This window comes from Pseudorca crassidens, chromosome 12, assembly GCF_039906515.1.
Source record: "Pseudorca crassidens isolate mPseCra1 chromosome 12, mPseCra1.hap1, whole genome shotgun sequence".
NCBI lineage: Eukaryota > Metazoa > Chordata > Mammalia > Artiodactyla > Delphinidae > Pseudorca > Pseudorca crassidens.
In genome coordinates this window covers 68,790,820-68,808,738 of record NC_090307.1, presented here as the reverse complement: position 1 = coordinate 68,808,738, position 17,919 = coordinate 68,790,820, and the positions used below count along the sequence as shown (strand labels likewise).

Here is a 17,919-nt window from a genome sequence, read left to right as displayed (position 1 = left end):
TCTGGCACCAAGGATGTAGGAGAGGGAATTGGATTCCAGGTGGGATGGGACCCCAACAACCTTCCCTCCCCAGGTTCTGAAACAGGCTCTAATTGGTTAACTCCTTACAACCCCAGGGTATATGACAGTGGAGAAATGAGGGACTGAGCCAAGGCTCCCCCCCCCCCATTCCCCCGGGCCAGGTGAAGGGCCAAGCTTCTTTGGCCTCGATCGGTCCCGGATAGCGCCCTCAGTGCCGGCTCGGGTTCCGGGCCATGTGCTCGCGCATTTTAAGAGGCTGAGCTGCGCTTTCCGCCGCCCGCCCGCGTCCCGCCACGGAGAGCTAGCCTTTGTCTAGACTGCTGGGCTGGAGGAGAGCTAATCCCTGCTCGGGACGGGGCTGGAAGAGGCCGCGTTCAGTCCTCCGGGGACTGGCGGGTGGTCTCGGGGGGCGCCCTTCGCTCTTGGAGCGGGGCCTGGGGGGCAGAGGTGGCCTCCTAAGGTTGGTGGGGAGGAGGCTGGAGGAATGAGGACGCGCCGCGCCGCTCCCCTGCTGCGCTCAGGCTGACCGACCGGCGGGCAGAGCGGGGTCTCGGCTTGACTGCGCTCAGAGCGCGCGGGCTGGCCTCTGTCCGCGGTGCTGAAGAGGCGGCCGCGGCGGGGAGGCGGGCCCGGGGCCGCCGGGCAGCACACACCCAATCCGGGGACCGCCCTCCTTCTCCCGTGCTCGGCGCGGCGGTGGAAGCCGGCACTGCACCGAGATGGACTGAGAGCGTGGCAACGGAAAAGCGGCGGCGGCGGCAGCAGCTGCAAGAGCCCCCGCAGCCCCGGGGCCAGACCCACTTCCACACCCAGGAGCCCCTCCCTGGGGTGAGTTGGGGCAGACAGAGCAGGGATGGGGCGGATGGGTCCTGGGGGCATGGGAATTTCTTGGGCTTTAAAAATTTCCTTACCCACTGTAAATTTCTTCCAGCCCTGATCTTGAGTAGCCTACAGGGCTGAGGGCTCAGATCACTGCCCTGGTACTCCCCCAGTCCTGGGATAGAGGGCAGGGAGGTCTGCCCTCACAAGCCAGGGGACAAAGGGTTAATCCAGAAGTCTAAGGATAGTCACAAGGCATGTCCTCCTCCTAACCCTGGGTGCAGCTCACTGCATGGCACTGGGAAGGGCTGTTTGTCCAGGCTGTTTTCAGAGGAACAACACCTTCCCCTCTCTGTGCAGGGGGCTGGGTCTGGGCAGCCTGGCCACTGGAATTCAGCCCAGACAGAGGCCAGCCATCTTTTAGCAGAGAAGACAGGCTTGAGCCTTCACTGGGGCTACAAGTGAGAGGTAAAGTCCTTTCCCTGCCTTCCCCCAGTCTCCTTAGGCACCTGAGCTGCCATGGCCAGGGCTTCAGGGGCCAGTGTCACAGTGCACCAGGCTGTTGTGAGTGAACTGGACTCAGGCAGAGGCGCTCTGGAGTGGATACTGGGCAGCACTTCCTGCTAGAGTGTGTGTGTGTGTGTGTGTGTGTGTGTGTGTGTGTGTGTGTTTTCCCAGCACGCAAAGGGGATTTTAAACTCTGGTGGTGGCTGTCACAGGAAAAGCCCTTCTCCAGCCGGCCTGTGCCTCTGAGTAAGCAGTCTGAGGTCACGCTGGGCAACTTTCTAGTCAGAGGAGCCTTGGGCTTCCTCCGTCGCTAAAGCTGCCCACCTCCTGCCTCAGCCATCCGCTGAAGGGGGAGATGTGTTTAAACTTGATGGGTCACCTCTGCCTTCGATCCCACCAGCATTCGGTTCCCATCTCCATCACCTGGCAAGGTCAGACAGATAGACCTCTTGATTCCTAAAACCTGATGGGCGGGCTGTTGGGGGGCTTTATGGCCTCAACAAAGGACTTTTGGTGTGTTGGGGAGGTGAGGGGCTGGAAAGAAGGGGACCATGTAGAAGTCTAGTTGTGCTGGATTCCAAGCTGTGTGAGGTGCCTGTTCTAACCTGATGGAAGTAAATGAAGCTTCTAAATCTCGACAGACTCATGCTGGAGGACTGAGGTCTGTGTTTTGTTCCGTCTGTCTAGCCTAAGCTGTGGGCATCAGAAATGACTCTAGTGGGCAGCTTCCTTGGATCATCGGGTGCCTGACAGTGCTGATGAAATGAAAGAGAGGTGGAAAAGATGTGTGAGATGATGTGCCGATTTTAGGGTCAGTGTGAGCTGCAGTGGTGCTGCAGTGCTGATGGAAATGCATGCCAAGGATGTGCTAGCATTACTTGCATACGGCAGACCACCCAAGTACCATTTGTCTCTGGCCAGTGTTCTGTAGAGAGGAAAGGTCATAAGGGGGAAAGTATGGTAACTGCACATCTGACATATACTCGACTTACATTATTCTTGATCGCTTTTTTTCCACCCAGAAGCATTTTTGTTTTGGGTAGGTAGGTTTTTTCCTATCATGTAAACATTTTGTATTTTGGCCAGATGAATAAACCTTGATAGAGTGTAATTGTCTGGAAGGATGGCTGACTCATAACTGTACTTTGACATCCTTGTTGACATCCTTGTTTCATTAAAATATGAAGTCCAAAACATATAATGGCAGGCCAGCTACTGTTTTGGGAAAACAGTGTATTTGAGCTTTGCATGTTGTTTGTTTTGAAAATACAGTTATAGCCCCAAAGTTTTCCGTAACTAGATCAAGTTGGGGTATATGTATATTTTTAGCATGCTTCACACCTGTAATGCAATCAGGCTACCTATTTTTATTCATAGTCTGAACAACTTAAAACCTCTTCAATAATTAAGGTGGGCTCAAGTTCTCTGTAACTGAAGAAGATAACATTTGAGGGTTGACTGGATGATGCACAGTCCTAGATTCAGCTCACAGTCTCTGCTCAGAAGTCCTGCACTTGGTTGAACACGTGCAAGCCTGCATCTATGCACAATTGTAAAATGGGCATGAAAAGTAGGAACCGAACCTTTCTGACTGGATTTCTCAAGGCCAAGGCAGAAAGTAAAGATGTAGTGATGAATATTTAGCAATAGATCAAATTTTATTTTGGTGAAAGCAGTTGATCTCGGTTTCCAGGTAGAATGGTGTTAGGGATGGTGTAAGAGCTGTGCTGTGTAAAGAAGTGAAAAGAGGCCCAGCTTTGTAGATTGAGAGATCTGAGTTCAAATTCCCTTTTTCCCTCTTAACTGTATGCCATGATGTGGTCTCTCTGAGCCTCAGTTCTATCATTTGTGAAATAGAGAAAGTAACAGCTCCCTGGTATGTAAACTTAGCATGGGACTATAGGTGCTCCGTGTTATCCTGAATATCTCCTGCCATAGTCTGCCACCACCGGTTATTAGGAGAATGTGAGTGTGTTGAGACAAAATCTCCACACAGTGGTGTTCAGTCTCAAACCATGAGGGCCATGAAAGGCCTCAGTAGTTTGCCTTGGGACAGCCTGGTCCTGCTGGAGGTGGTGTTCCCAAGGTGGGGACTGTCCCTGGGGCTGCTGTCATCCAGGGACATTGGCTGGGCAGTGGTGGAGCTTGGGCAAAAGGACTGTTCTCTCCTGGAGGAATGGAGCCTAAATGCCAAAGGCCGTGAGGGCTCTCTGTTCAGAGAAACCCCTTCCAGGAAAGGGTTTGTGGTTGCTGCTGTTCCCCCGAGGTTCTCTCTCTCTGAGACGCGGTTTTCCTCCAACAACGTGTGTCTTCTCCTCCTGCGTCTGTGCCCCGGGCCCCGTGGTTATAGCAGCTAATACTGGGTGGGAGCTCACTCCAGGCCAGGCTTTCCTGTCCGTCCTCCATCCTCATGACAGCCTGGTGAGATATGAACCATTACCACGCCTGTGATACAAATGAGGAAACCGAGGCCAGGAGAGGTTAGATCACAGGTGCCCAAGGTCTGACTGTGTGGCCCCTGTCTCTCCAGCAGGAGGAGAGGGCCATGGGGGAGCTGATGGCACAGAAAGGGGCAGTCACCCTGATCTCCAGGCTCACAATCCAGTGCTCCCTCCTCACACTGTGGCGACAGCACCCATTGCTGGGCAGCAGGAGGAGGAATGATGAGCAGGGGTTAGGGTCAGCCGGACAGAGTCCCAGTGGGGAGGGGTTAGTGTGCGAGACTTCCCTTCCAGGCCTGCCAGGTTGGCTCATCCTCACACGGGAGTGGGGCTTGGGATCTGGCAACAGGGACAGCAGCACCTCGGCTGTGAGCAGAGCTGGAAGGTGAAGGGTCCTTGGAAATCAACAAGGCTGAGGCCGACCTGTTAGGTTATGAAGAGCCTGAGGCCCTGAGAGGGAATGACTCATCCATGGGAAGGGGGGGTCTTTATTCCATTTCCCAGGGCAAGGGCCCCCCTAATGGACCGCTCCAGCCCTGCCTCTCTGGGGAGCCTGGGATTTGCTGGTGGCTCTGTCAGAAAGGGCTTCCTAAGACCAGGGACCTCTACAATCCCAGAGATGACCCTGAGGTGGGCAGCTCCCTTGGCCCCTGGCTCCCCTGACTGGGAAGCAGCTCCATCTGGCCTCTGCTGGCACATGGGTGCATTTGCAGACTGCACTGATTTCCATTTCCTCGGGTGATGAGGTAATTTAAAGGTTATTCAGTTGAGTTTCTAGTTCCCTTGGCTTGAGGCCTTTCTCTAAAAACACCTGCTGCTAACAGCCTGGGCAACAGGCATCGATATAAAAAGACATGCTTGTCGCCCATAAACTTGAATTATTTAACGAAGTGCGTGGGTCTCTTATAGCTGCTTTGCACACATGCCCCGTCTCAGTGGTTTCTTAGTGAGTGTACCTGTGAGCTTGCTTTTTTAATTGAACGGCTTCATGAGGATAAACCTATCGCAGCCCCTGCGAGCACGCTGCTCTTCCTAGGCTGCCATTTGCAGTCCCTGACCCCCAACCTCTTAAGTCTTCCACCTTGAACCTCAGCCCCCATGAGCTTCGACTCCTTCCTCTCCTTGCCGTCTCAGGCCGTCCTCTGTCTGTTCTCCTACCACACTTTCTCTGGATTCTGTCCCTTCCCTCCGGCCATGCTGCCACTCCTCTGATTCAGTTCCTCGTTATCCGCTGACTTTTTGCCAGGTCCTTTGACCAGCTGCCTCCCTGCTTCAGGCAGCCCCTTTTAGACTTGCCCCAGTGTGCTTCAGGCAGATTAACCTTTCAGGTTCTGCTCTTGTCACTGCTCTCCTGACAAACTTGCCCTGGCCACTTCCTGCCTCCGGCATGAGGGCAGATGCCTCAGCTCGGCCTCAGGCTGGCCCAGCTCCCTGCACTGCAAGTGCAGAGCCAAGGCCTCTTGTGCAGCCCGGCCCTCCTTCCTCTCCTGGGCAGTGCTCCTCCCAACGCCTGGACATGTCCCTTCCGTCTCCCACCTCTTCCAGGCCCAGCTTCAGAGCTGCTCTCCTCCAAGATGCCCTCCCGCCCAGACTTTTCCTCCCCTGCCTGGACCCAGAGCACACTGGCTCAGTCATCCATTTATAGGGGTCAGAAGTGCCTTGCCACAGGTGAGGTTCAGTGCTGGGCACCAGGAATGCCAAAGTGAGTGGGTTGTGGGTTGTATTGTGTCCCCCCGCCCCAAAAGATATGTTGAAGTCCTAACCCCCAATACCTGTGAATGTGACTTTATTTGGTAATAGGGTCTTTGCAGATGTCATCAAGATGAGGTCAAGAGGGTGGTCCCTAATCCAATGTGACTAGTGTCCTTACAAAAAGAGGAAAATATGGACACACACACACACACACAGAGAAGGTCATGTGAAGGCAGACACACGGGGAAAGGCCATGTAAAGATGGAGTTATGCTACCACAAGCCAAAGAATGCCCGAAGAGACAAGGGCTCCCAGAAGCCAGAAGAGAAAAGGAAGGAACCTTCCCTACAGCCTTCAGAGGGGCATGGCTCTACCAACACCTTGGTTGTGGACTTCTAGCCTCCAGAACTGTGAGACAATACATTTCTGTTGTTTGGAGCCTCCCAGTAGAAAAATAATACAGTGAGAACAAGCCCTTCCTGGCCCTAGAGGTGCTGACCGTCTGCAGGGAGACAGACAAGATCCTTCTGAGTCAGTGTGATGAGTGCACAAGAGAGGTACATGGATGTGATGGGAACCCTGAGGAAGGGCCCTCCTCCAAGCAGCTTTCCATCTCCTCTCTGGGGTGACAGTAGTCAGTAAGGTTCCCTTAGGGGGGCCCACACCCCAGTGTCCAGAGGTGACAGGAGCCAACCAAGGTGGGGGACAGGCAGGGCATCCCGGGCCAGGCGAGCAAAAGCATGGGAGGGAAGAGCAGCTGGTGGAGCCGAGGAGTGGGAAGGAGGGGGTTGCTGAGGCCCACAAGGCTTCGCTCCTGTTGGGTTGTGGTTTGCCAAGGAGTTTGAACTTAAACTTGCTGCTGTGGGTATCAGGGAATCATGGAAAGGGAGCAGATAGTGTTTTCAGTAAAAGGTTTCATGGCGGCATGAAGGATGGATCAGAAGGGGTAAAAGAAAAAGCTGAGACCTTGGAAGTGAGCCAAGGCGTGGAGAAGAGCGTATGGATTTGCAAATTAAGCTGAATTTAACATCATCAGGACCTGGGGGCCCTTTGAATGTACGGACTCAAGGAGAGGGAGAGACCCCAGGAGCTGACCCTCAGGTTTCCAGCCTGGTGCCTGAGGGCAGAAAAAAATGTCTGGAGAGGGAAAGGTTGTCATGAGGGAGCAGAGGAGAGATGCTGGGCTCAGCTGGGGACAGGTTGAGTGTGGGGGACATCCAGGTGGCCATGGAGGTCTGGAGCTTGGAGGGGAGGCCTATTCTGATGGTACAGATGGGGAAACATGAACAAGGAGATGGGACACGGCACCCTGGCCATGGACACCATCACCCAGGCCCCAGCATGGAGCGGGAAGAAGAAAGGGGTAAGGACTGAATCCTGCCTGGGAGCTGGGACAGAGGAGGCTGGAGGATAACGGGTGTGTGGCAGCAGGACCAGGAAGCAGGGGGCAGTTGGTGTGACTGGGACCTGCCGCAGTAAGGGCCCCAGGAAGGCATCAGACAGAGCTGCTGTGTTCAGGGATGACTGTTCTGAGCAGCAGTGCATCCGTCACTTCTTGCCTTCCCTGCATCTTCTGTCTACACTGCCTACCACATCTCTCTCCCAGAGCAGGCCTGGTGGGGTAAGTGCAGGTGGGTGCCTGGATACCTACCTGGTGGCCTCTTCTGGGCCTCATCCCCGAGCCACAGCTAGTGTCTGTGGCAGCCTGGTAGCTGGGGTGGGGGGGGCGAGGCCTGCAGCCTGGCTGGATGCCCCCCACGCCTGGTTGCAGCTGTGTCCGTTCTTTGCAGGGCCCGTCACCATGGGCGGCTCTGCTCCTCCGCCTCATGGGGATTGTGCCACGGGTGCGGCAAATGCTCCAGCCCCTCTCTGATTGCTGCCTGCCAGGTTGGTCTGTGTGCACTGATGTGGTGGTTTCTCTGATGTGACTTCTGGGCCCTCCTGCCCCCAGACTCACTCCTTATGTACCTTCTTTGTGCCTGACCTTCCACCATTAGAGAGTCTTCTGTAGGGTCCCATAAGTTTCGACATGAGCAGGAGTTGATTCTGGTGTACTGTTTCCAATGGTAATTTGTTGAGAGATTAGGTTAGGAAACATAAAATTGTAAAACATTTAAATGATTCTAAAATATATGACAAAATGTAGTCGTCTTTCATCACCTCCCTCCATCTCACGCCCTGCTAGAGATACACACACCCATTTGTTAACAGTGGTTCTTTCCCAGATTTCCCCATGCATTTACAAAGCCATGTAAGTCCACAGGCACCCATGCATACATACTTACATGTATATGTGAGATCATTTCATGCATATTGATAAGCAGCTTGCTTTTCCCCTTACCAATATATTTTGGAGATCTTTACATGTCAGTACAAATAGGTGTATCTCATTTCTAAATTAACAGCATGGAATTCTGTAGTGTATCATAATTTGTTCAATCATTTTCCTCTTCATGGATAGTTCCTTTACCTTTTATTACTATTTCAGGGATGCTGTAGTGAACCTTTTTGTATATGCATCTTTGTGAATGTGTGTAAATTTTTCCAAAGCATAGATTCCTAGGAGTGGAATTGCTAAGTTACAAGGGCATGACCATGATACATATCAACAGACACTATCAAATTGTCAGCCCCCCAAAATGCATAGATTTACATCTCCCAACAGTGTGGGTTGTCAACAAAGGCTACCCCATCATTCTTTTTACTCTTTGTTACTCTGATGGGTGAATGAAAAGGCATTTCCTTGCTCTGTTTTGCATTTCCCTTATTACCAATGAGACTGAGTATACTTTTTTCTGTTTATTGACCAATCATATGCATTTTGTGACTTGTATATTCATATTCTTTGCCATTTTACTGTTTTGATGTGTGTATTTTTTTATGCTGATATGTAGGAGCTCATTTTAAGTTATGGTTATCTCTCCTTTGTTGATTATATATTTTGCAAGTATTTTCTCTTTGTTGCTTATCTGTGCCTATGGTGCTATGGAATTTCTAAACGTTTATGTTGTAACATCTGTTAATCAGAGGCTTGTTTTTTAGTAGTGGGGAAAAAGGAGCTTGGAGGTTTAAAATGTTGCATTCTTGACCCTTCTCTGGTCTGTGCTTGCTCTTTGACTTTGAACAAAACCCCTTAACTTCACTAAACTTCCATTTTGCCAGCTGTGTCCCAGTGCTGTCTGTCCTACCCGACCTCACCACAGCTGCCGTGAGGATCATGGGAGAAGCTGTCTTCAGGGCTTCACAGCCATTCTGAACTTCAGTTAAACCAATTCATTGATGGACACTGAGAGCCAATCTTCTGACACAGGCCTCATCTAGGTCAGAGGTTTTCAGGGTTCCAGGACCCTGCCTCTGACTTTTCCCAGGTGTTTTTTGAGTGCCTGCCCTACGTTGGTGATGTCACCCTCATGACTCTGCAGAGGGAAGTGTATTAGTTTGCTCAGGCTGCCATAACCAAATACCACAGACTAGGGGGCTTAAACCACAGAAATGAATTTTCTCACCATTCTGGAGGCCAGAGTCCAAGGTCAGAGTGTCAGCAGGATTGGTTTCATCCTGAGGCCTCTCTCCTTGGCTGTCTTCTCATTGTCTCCTCACATGGTCATCCCTTGATCTGTGTCCTAATCTCTTCTTCTTTTAAGGACACTGATCATATTGGATCAGGGCCCAATGTGTGAACTTTTTGTACCTTAATCACCTCTTTAAAGGCTCTGTCTCCAAACATACTGACATTCTGAGGTACTGAAGGTTTGAGCTTCAACGTATGAATCTGGGGGCACAATTCAGCCCATAACAGGAAGACAGCCCCATGTCTGGATGAGAATCGTGGAGGTGAGGCTCGGAGAGGCTCCTGTACTTGTTTCCAGTCACCCAGTGAGCCGGTTGCAGATCCAAACTCAGCCCCATGCATTAGACCCCTAAAGCCCACGCCTCCCCAGGCAGCTTGACTGATGTTAGGACTGTTTTGGCTTCCACTGCCTTGACTTCCTGCCCACTGGTCACTGGCCTGTGTCCCCGCCATCCTGTGGCCTCAAAACTCATGCTCCCTGGGCAGGGCACCTACTCCCAGCCAACTCTCCTGCACCGCCTTTTTCCCCTCAGGAAAGGGTTTCAAATAATAATTAAATTTTTTGAATATAGCTTGTTCACTTTTTGTTGTTGTTGTGGGAAAGATCACACAGTGAGATAAAGAGCATTTGGAATACAGGAAACTCCCCAGTAACCTCACACCCTCACAAAACTGTTTTTGATTTTTGCACTTTCCCTTCCCTTCCCGCCTCTGCACATACAGTTGTATTTCACAGCTTTGGTATCACATTAAAGAGGGCCCTTCATGCTCTGCTCTTGTCACCCCACATTATCGCTAACAGTTTCCCTGTCTAAAACAATCACTTTAATGGCTGTGTAATATTCCATTGAGTTGAAGTACTCTAATGATTTCAGTCATCCTCCAATTGTTGAGCATTTGAGTTTTCCATTTGCACTATTATAGATAACAATGCAATGAATGTCTTTGAACTGAAAGCTTTTTGCTTCTCTTGAATTGTTTCCTGAGGGAAAATTCCCAGGAGTTGGATTACCGGGTTAAGGGCAGCAGTATCATCATGGTGCGTTGATGACCTAGAAGGTCTCTTTCTGCAAGGAGCCTACGATGCTCCATGCCACCAACAACGAGTGAGCATGCCAGCTTCACTGTACTCTCGCCGGCATTAGGTGTTAATTAAATTCATTTCTGACCATTTTAATATACTTAAAAGAGTACCTATCTCAAGGCGGCTTTAATTTGTACTCCTTAAATAACCAACAAAGAAGGAGGAACATTCTGCAATGGATTTGTATTTTCAATTCTTTTTGTTCACTTTCTTTTTCTTTTTTTTTTTTAAAGGAATAATTGGAGACTAGACAAATGGATATTAATCCCTTGGGAATCCCAGCTCTTCTGTGGTTGTCTTGAGGGATTTGTTGGTAAAAGTAGTATTTAGACTTTGACAAGCAAAAGGCCTTTTGGTCAATAACGGACATAAGCAATGGAGTGGGGCCAGATGGGCCAGCCACTCCGGGGAGCAGAAGTGTCTGAGAAGAGGCCACGTCCTCAGAGCGACCTGTTGTGACCTGACCCTAATTCTCTGGCTGGTCCGAGGGCAGGCCACCCCTTCCTAGCACATGTGCAAGGATGCAGCATAGCCCCTCGCTTGCCCCAAGGCAAAGCCCGGCAGGCTCAGCTCCCAGAGAGGTGGCCCCCATCTCTTCGGCTGCCCCTCGCAGCAGAAGGCACATGTGGGCAGAGTCAGGCCGAGGCACTGTCCCTGGTGGAATCTGTCTCATCGTTACCTTCTTTCAAACTGACTTGAATGGTGCACTCTCCCCCATTCCCTTTTTCTGCTCTAGAATAATCAATGATAAATTGAAAATTTTTTTCCCCTCAGAAGTTTATTTTAATTGCTTAGCAACACATTATCATAAATTTCTCTCAAATTAATTCTTTGCCTTCATTGCAGGATCATTTATTAATGATGATGGCAGTCAGCATCTATGCATGGCTATTCTTAGAACACTGCTGTCTTAAAGGGCTTCATTCATAAGATATCCCCACAAGGAATGTGTGTGCTAGACAGACCCTTGGAGAACTTGATCCTCCAGACAACACAGAGAAGGTCAGCACCTCTCTTCTGGGGGCCTGAGCCCCTCATCAGTGGTGAGCCTGAGGCCCAGAGGGGGAACCAGAGGTCCACGTTGGTATAAAGCAGTGGCCAACTCATGTCAGGTCAGATTTTGCCCCTGCAGGACTCCCAAGCCTGTGCTCACCTCTGCGAGGGTCCAGTCTAGGTCCAGACAAGGGCAGAGGTGCAGAGGGGATGGGACTGCATGGTGTTGTGCATTAGAAATGCCCTGTGTGGGGTCAGGGAGCGGGGTCAGCAGTGGAAGGCTTGGGAGGCAGAAGACAGTATGGGTGTGTAGATTGAGCCAAATAGGGCTCCTATGAGTGATAAAGTTGCTTTCATCGATTGATTCATTGATCAGTTGATTGATCTGTTTATTCCTGGGCTCACTCATTCAGTGCACATCTACTATGTGCTGAGCCCCGCTGGAGGCTGAGAATAGAAAAGACCACAGTCTCTGCCCTCAGGAGTTCACAGTCTGGTGTGGGAAATAGACAAACAAGAACCCACAGCAGAGCATGCTAGGTCCTGGGAAGGAAAGAAGCAGCCCTGGGCATTCTGGGAGCCCAGACTTGAGAAAATTCCCTGTGATCATATTATTTTAACGTTTCCATATATGCCTAGCTTTCACACAATTATAACTATATTGCATGGTTTGCCTTTTTCCTCTCAGCATTTTGTGTTTAAGCACAGTTTCTTATTTCTGCAAAGTCATCACATATATACTGTGTGGTTCCAAATGGTTCCGTGATATTCCGTGAAGTTGATGAGTTAAGCATTCACCTGCCGTTAGGCTCCTCGGCTGCTTCTAGGGTTTTGCAACAAATGGCATTGGATGCAGAGCCTTGTTCTCCTTTCCCCTTGTTCACACTGGGTGGGAGGTGTAGACGTGCTTGTGGTTCTTATAGACCACGGCCACGTGCCCCTCCCCTCCAGTGCCTCACGCCAGTTTCTGGGCGCCTGTTCCTCTATTGCCTTCAGTACTGGGATGAGCAACAGTTGCACCCACCCACCAACACACACGGATACATGTGTATGGATTTTAGTTGAGTGTGTGTGCACCATATTATTGAGCAAAGGAGGAAACATGTCGGAACTTGAGTCTGATGAACAGTGTTCCAGTAGCAAGAGGAAGTGGGGAGGCTGGCTTCTAAGACTTGCCGCTGCCACCCGGGTGGGATGTGATGAGGTAAGTGGTCACCATCAATGTGAGAGCAAACCAAACACTTTATTTATTTACTTATTTTTTTAATATTTATTTATTTGGCTGCACCAGGTCTTAGTTGTAGCACGCAGGATCTTTGTTGCAGTATGCGGGATCTTTTAGTTGCAGCATGAGGGATCTAGTTCCCTGACCAGGGATAGAACCTGGGCCCCCTGCGTTGGGAGCGTGGAGTTTTAACCACTGGATCACCAGGGAAGTCCCAAATCAAAGTCTTTAAAGTGACCAGATAAACTGGTCTTGATGTGGGGTCGGATAGAGCTTAGAGGGAAGGTTGCAGCTGCCTCCAAGGGTTGCCAGCACAGGGTATTTGGGGTGAGTGGACCTCAGGAAGGTCACAGAGTTAGTGGCTTGGTTTTAGAAGGTCACATTTGCGTGTTGGGGACCATACATCTGGAGCTGTTCAGGAGATGCCCTCAATGGGTGAAGTGCAGAGCTGGGGTTCAGCCTCACCTGCACGTGGTCAGGAGGGAAACTTGTCTGGGGCCCAGGGTGGCCAGCAGAATGGATGGAATTACCCACCGGTCATCGTTTGCTTGGTGTCTTGGCCTTCTCACTGCTGGGTCAACTAAGACTTTTCAGCTAATGTATTTCCTTCTTTAAGGACAAATTGGTACCCTCTGAGTACTTGTGAAGCTAGGCTGTAGATTTTTAAGTATTTCACATGAGCAGAATCTGGTCATTGTTTGATGTGACTTACAGTGTAAAAGAACTATGTAGAAAGGAGAAATAGTGCATGTGTTTGCCTTGGTAGGAGTGCATGATTTTCTTCTGTATTTTCCTTTACTATTTTAGTTTCCTCCCCGGGTATGCTTTGTTCCCTATCTTCTCCTGTCGGCCAGACATGGCTTTAGGTGAGGGTGGGTGGACAAAGCAAACAGGGTCACTGACCCCAGTACTCACTCGCTGTGAAGGCAACGCGAGGTCCTCAGCCCCTCTGCCTCCCCCTTTCTCAGCTCTGAGACAGAGGGCATGGCTCTGCATTTGAAAGATTCTTCCAGCTTCCAGAGTCTGGTTCAATATCCTGGGTTTACTGCACATGCCCATCCTATAAAAGTCACCTGTATGTTCATGATGCTCCTGTCTCACCTCATCTTTCCTCATGAGGCCCCTGGGGACCAGGAGCAGCATTCTGCTTAAGGGACCCCGCAGAGCACAGTTCAGGGTGTGGCCTCCAAGGTCAGCCAGAACAGGTCGGCTCCAAGCATGTTGATCCTGCACAAGTCATGGTATGTCAGAGCCTTAGTTTCCGCATCTGTAAAAAGGGTGTTTGAGGAACCTATCCTTGGGGCTTAAATGCAGAAACTCAAGGAATGCAGGTAAAGCTGACAGCCCAGCGCTTGGCACTGGTCAGCACTCTGTCACAGGTGGCCATTTGCACCATTGTTATGCTCTTCATTTTGTAGCCCCAAAACCAAGGCCCAGAGTGGCTAAATGTCTTATCCTCCCCAGGCCAGTGAATCTGACACCATCGCCAAGGATTTATTCTTTAGGTGGAAGAAGTACCAGTTGCTTCAAAGGTCCAGAAGGGAAGTGTAATGACCCCGCACCACCTTCCCTGAGTCTATTGTATGTTATAACAGGAACTTTGTTGTATATTTGAAAACCTTTAAATTGGTGAAAATTGATTGATTTGGTTTCAGTAAATTACACTTGATAAATTCCATGGACTGAGCTCCCAAGAGGTGGCAGTGTTGAGGAGGGCTTGGTTGGGGGTGGGGGAAAATGGTTAGAAAGCAGTCCTAGGGCTTAGTCCAATGGGAGAAACAAGACGGTAGGGCACAGTGAGGTTGGGGCAGAGGCCAACGAGTGGGGCTGGTCGCAGCTTGGACTGCTTTACTGTGTGTTCAAGCCAAGATGTCAGTGTTGCCGGAGCAGAGGGAGGGAGGGGAACTGGATGGGCCTGCTTGGGGACTTGGAGACCTCTGAGGGGAAGAGTGACAGAGTCTGACATATATTGGAATAGGTGTTCTTGGGATGTTACGCTGAGCATAGACGGTGGAGGCCAGAGTGGAAGTGGGAGACCCTCTGGGAGGCTCTGGAAGAGTCCACAGGCAGGATGAGGGTAAGTTAGGCCCAGGTGGCAGCAGCGTGGTGGTGAGAAGGGACAGGATCCTGGCTGTAATCTAAGGGCAGAGTTCTGGGGATGTGCTGACCACGTGGAGGTGGGTCTAAGGTACAGAAGAGTCAAGGATGACTCCAGGGGGGTCTGTCCAGAGCAACTAGGAGGATGGTGCTGCCACTAGCTGAGGTGGGGAGATGGGGAAGGGTGGAGGCACAGGTCTAAGAGTGCCATGGGGAGCTCAGATTTGGACAATTAGGTTTATGATGCCCATCAGACATCGCATGGAGAGGTCCTGCAGGCAGCTGGACAGGCGAGTTGTGTTCAGACAGGTCTGGGTGGAGACATTTATTTGTCCCCAGATACCCACAGCCCTGTGGTAGTAGCGCCAAGGGGGCCGGGCTCCCTGGGGCCCCGCCTGTTGCGTTCCTCCCTGACACTGGACAGGTGGCTGCAGGTGGCGGGATACGGGTGCGCCAGCCTCCACAGCAGGTCTTAGAGGTGACCCCGATTTCCTGGAATCACCATCAGGCCCTGGGCGGGTCATCCCCATTTCCGACTTGCCCCTTGTCTCTCAAGGGCATCTTTACCTTTGAAATAAAGCAACGCCGAGCCCGCTGCTGCAGGGGGCGGCACCTTCGCTCGGGTGTTTGTATTAGAATATGACGTTTAAATGGGGGGCCTGCCCGGCGCCTAGGTCCTAGGTGTCCTGGGAAGGTCGCACGGGCGAACACGCGGCGTGCGGGCGGAGACCGCGCTCCCGGGGAAGGAGAGGGGGCGGCCCTCGCACTGCTCGCGCTGTGTCCGGCTCCCGCGGCGCCTATGGGGTTAACGGGCTCAGCGGGCTCGTGCACCGGGCGGCGGTCGGGCGGCAGTGGTGCATTGTGGTAACGCGGAGCTCGGACCTGTGAGCGTCCGCCGCCTCCGCCGGGCGGCCCGCCGAGCTGTGCGCGCGTCCCTGCGAACTCCCAGGGCGCGGCGCCATGTAGCGCCCGGCTGCTCGGAGGCCGCCCTGCCGCGGGGATGAAGGGACGCGGCTGCTGGGAGACGGCCTCCGTGCGCTCCTTCTGCAGCTCCGGCTGCCTGAATAAATTTAAGAAGGGTTAGTGCTGCCCGGCTTCCGCCCGGAGGCCCGGCTCCCCGCTCACGCCCGCCAGGCGCCCGGCTTGCTGCATGATCAGTCCACGCGAGCCTCTGAAGTCACTCCCTCGCGGCGTGGGGAGCGCGGGGAACCCCAGTCCCCGTACGCCGCCGGCGTGAGCTCCGAACTCGCTTTACGCGCGGGGTATTTTGGAGACGGGGCTTCGGCTAGAGACCTGTGCGTCTGATTAATCTCTGCAAAAACGAACCAAAATATAATCCAGAGCTTTCTGGAAAAAAGGGGGAAGTGGCGGCCTTGTTTAATCCTCCCACCTACCTCTCCTTCTCCAGGGTCGGCTTGGGGTCCGCATGCCCTGGCGCCTAGGCAGAATTGCTGCTTTGCCCGCAAGGGCTTCTTCCCTTCCAGGGGCCACCCTGGGTGTTGGCTATGCTCAGTGCATGACCCAACCCCCTCCCCTTTGCCCTCTGAGCAAGCTGCAACAGATGAGGCGAGTCACTGTAAGTGGCCGCCTAGGTTTGAGCAAGCACGAGCCCTGAAGCTGCTGCCCCCAGGGATGGTGGTCCTGAATGACAGCTCCAGGCTGTGCAGGCGCAACCGCCTGAGAGCCCTTTGTCAGCAGTGGGGGAAAAAATCTTAGCTGTCTTATAGGCTAAAGCCTTGCAAACTCGTTAAGCTCCTTTGTGCAGTTTCTGATGCTTGAACATCATTATTGGAGATTTTGTGTGAGTGAAACTTGCTGCGTTTTCCTTAATGAAAGTTTATGTTATAATTTGAAACTGGAGAAAAATTAGGATTTTTTGTGCCTGTAGACCTGAAAGACACAGATGGAGTTAATTTCACTTAACACCAATTTATTAGAAACTGGCTCCTTTTAGGAATTAACACCCTCTGATCTGTAATAAACCTTGTCATTAACTTTGCCTGCTGACTGGTCACACTAACGGCTTCCGAAGGCCCTGGCCCAGCACCGACTCCAAGCCTCAGTGCCTGAGCCACATTTAACATTGCAGGCTCACCTGAAAACAGCATCAAAGTCGTTGTACACGTTTTAAATTTATTTCATCGGGAACTGATACTACAGCTCTGTCCTAAGGATCCTTTAAAGAAACTTGCAAGTGAACTTTGTCCAAAATATGTCTTCTGGTTTTAGAAGATTGGTCTTAATTTCCAGTTTTTATTTTGGCTATAGTGTCATCTGTAATGCAATTATGTTCTTTATGCAAAGTTTAAATGATGTTCCTGTTATCAATTTGGATGGATTTATTCTGAGGGTGAATTTTGGAGTTAGGAAAAAAACAGAAAAAGTTAGGTGTTAAAATTGTATTTCGTCTACCGGCCTGCCTGATGGTCTTCTTGGTTGCTGTTCTCCAGAAGATTTGCTGCTAACAGGAGCACTGGGCCTGGTATCCACTTGCTTTTTGCTTGGTTGTAGGAGGGATGTTCATCTTTGTCTGGAAGCTCAGGTGACCAGAGCAGCTGTACTTCGAGAGTGGTGACAAGGTAGCCTCTTTGGTTGCCAGAGCCCTGCAGGCCAGGCCTTCCTACTCCTCCTGTCAGTGATTCACTCTGCACGGTGGGTCTGGGGAAGAGGAACTCAGCAGGTGGTGTGTCTGGTACAGTGCTTAGAACAGAGCCTGGAGCAGGACTCGCTGTGCTGGCCAGAGGAGGCCCAGGAGCCCACAGAGCACGCAAGAGCAGCCAGGACTCAGCTCAGCGTCAGAGACCCCATGGGCAGACTGCAGAGTGTCTCCCTTGGGCACCCTGTGTGAAGGTGGGCCTAGGAAGGCCAGAATGGAGTTTTCAGGAGAAACTGGATATCTCTCAGTTTTAAAATATTGGCCAAAAAACGTTTTTTACATACTCTTCAAAGCCAAGCGGTATTTCAGTAGGCAGGAAAATGCCTGTGAACCTTGCTGGCTAAAGAGAGAGGAGCAAGGAGGCAGAGATGGGGGCATTGGGAGGCCTGGTTAGCTGTCAGTCCTGGGAGGTGGGAGCCTCCTGGCCCCTCACACCGTGCGCATGGCAGACACAGGCAGAGGCCCCTCATCCCCAGCTTGCAGACAGGGTGAGACTGGTCTCGCGCCTCCTTTCAGACACATTGAAGGATACTGAAATGAGAGGTCACTCCAGACAAATTTCCGCTACAAAAGGGTTCCAGTGAAATTGCGTCCCTTCCCTGAGCCCATCTTTGTGCAAGTTGAAGGGGAACTGGGCTTGCTGCCTGCCCCGGGGGACTAGGGACTGAGGTCCAAGCAATGATCACTTCAGTGGCAGGACAGCATCTGGGCTTATGGAGGTTTTTCACATGGGTTGTTGTTCTAGGGGTCCCACAGTGTAGCCGGGGGGCCAGGGGACCTGGGTTATTGTCCTGACTCTGCTGCTGGGCTTTG

At 51.5% G+C, this 17,919-nt stretch overlaps 1 protein-coding gene across 5 annotated transcripts in view; it reads left to right on the top strand.

Moving 5' to 3' along the window:
- OSBP2 (oxysterol binding protein 2) overlaps window positions 1-17,919 on the top strand; it is a 165,002-nt gene that overhangs the window by 81,594 nt on the left and 65,489 nt on the right. The window contains exon 1 of one of the 5 annotated variants that reach the window (XM_067700242.1): window positions 1,703-1,778. The exons of 3 other annotated variants lie outside the window; for them this stretch is intronic. In XM_067700242.1, coding sequence (XP_067556343.1) covers window positions 1,703-1,778 — 76 coding nt within the window. Of the gene's footprint in view, window positions 1-1,702; window positions 1,779-7,275; window positions 7,368-17,919 lie in introns of those variants that run through there. One more of the 5 variants, XM_067700244.1, reaches the window with a different exon arrangement.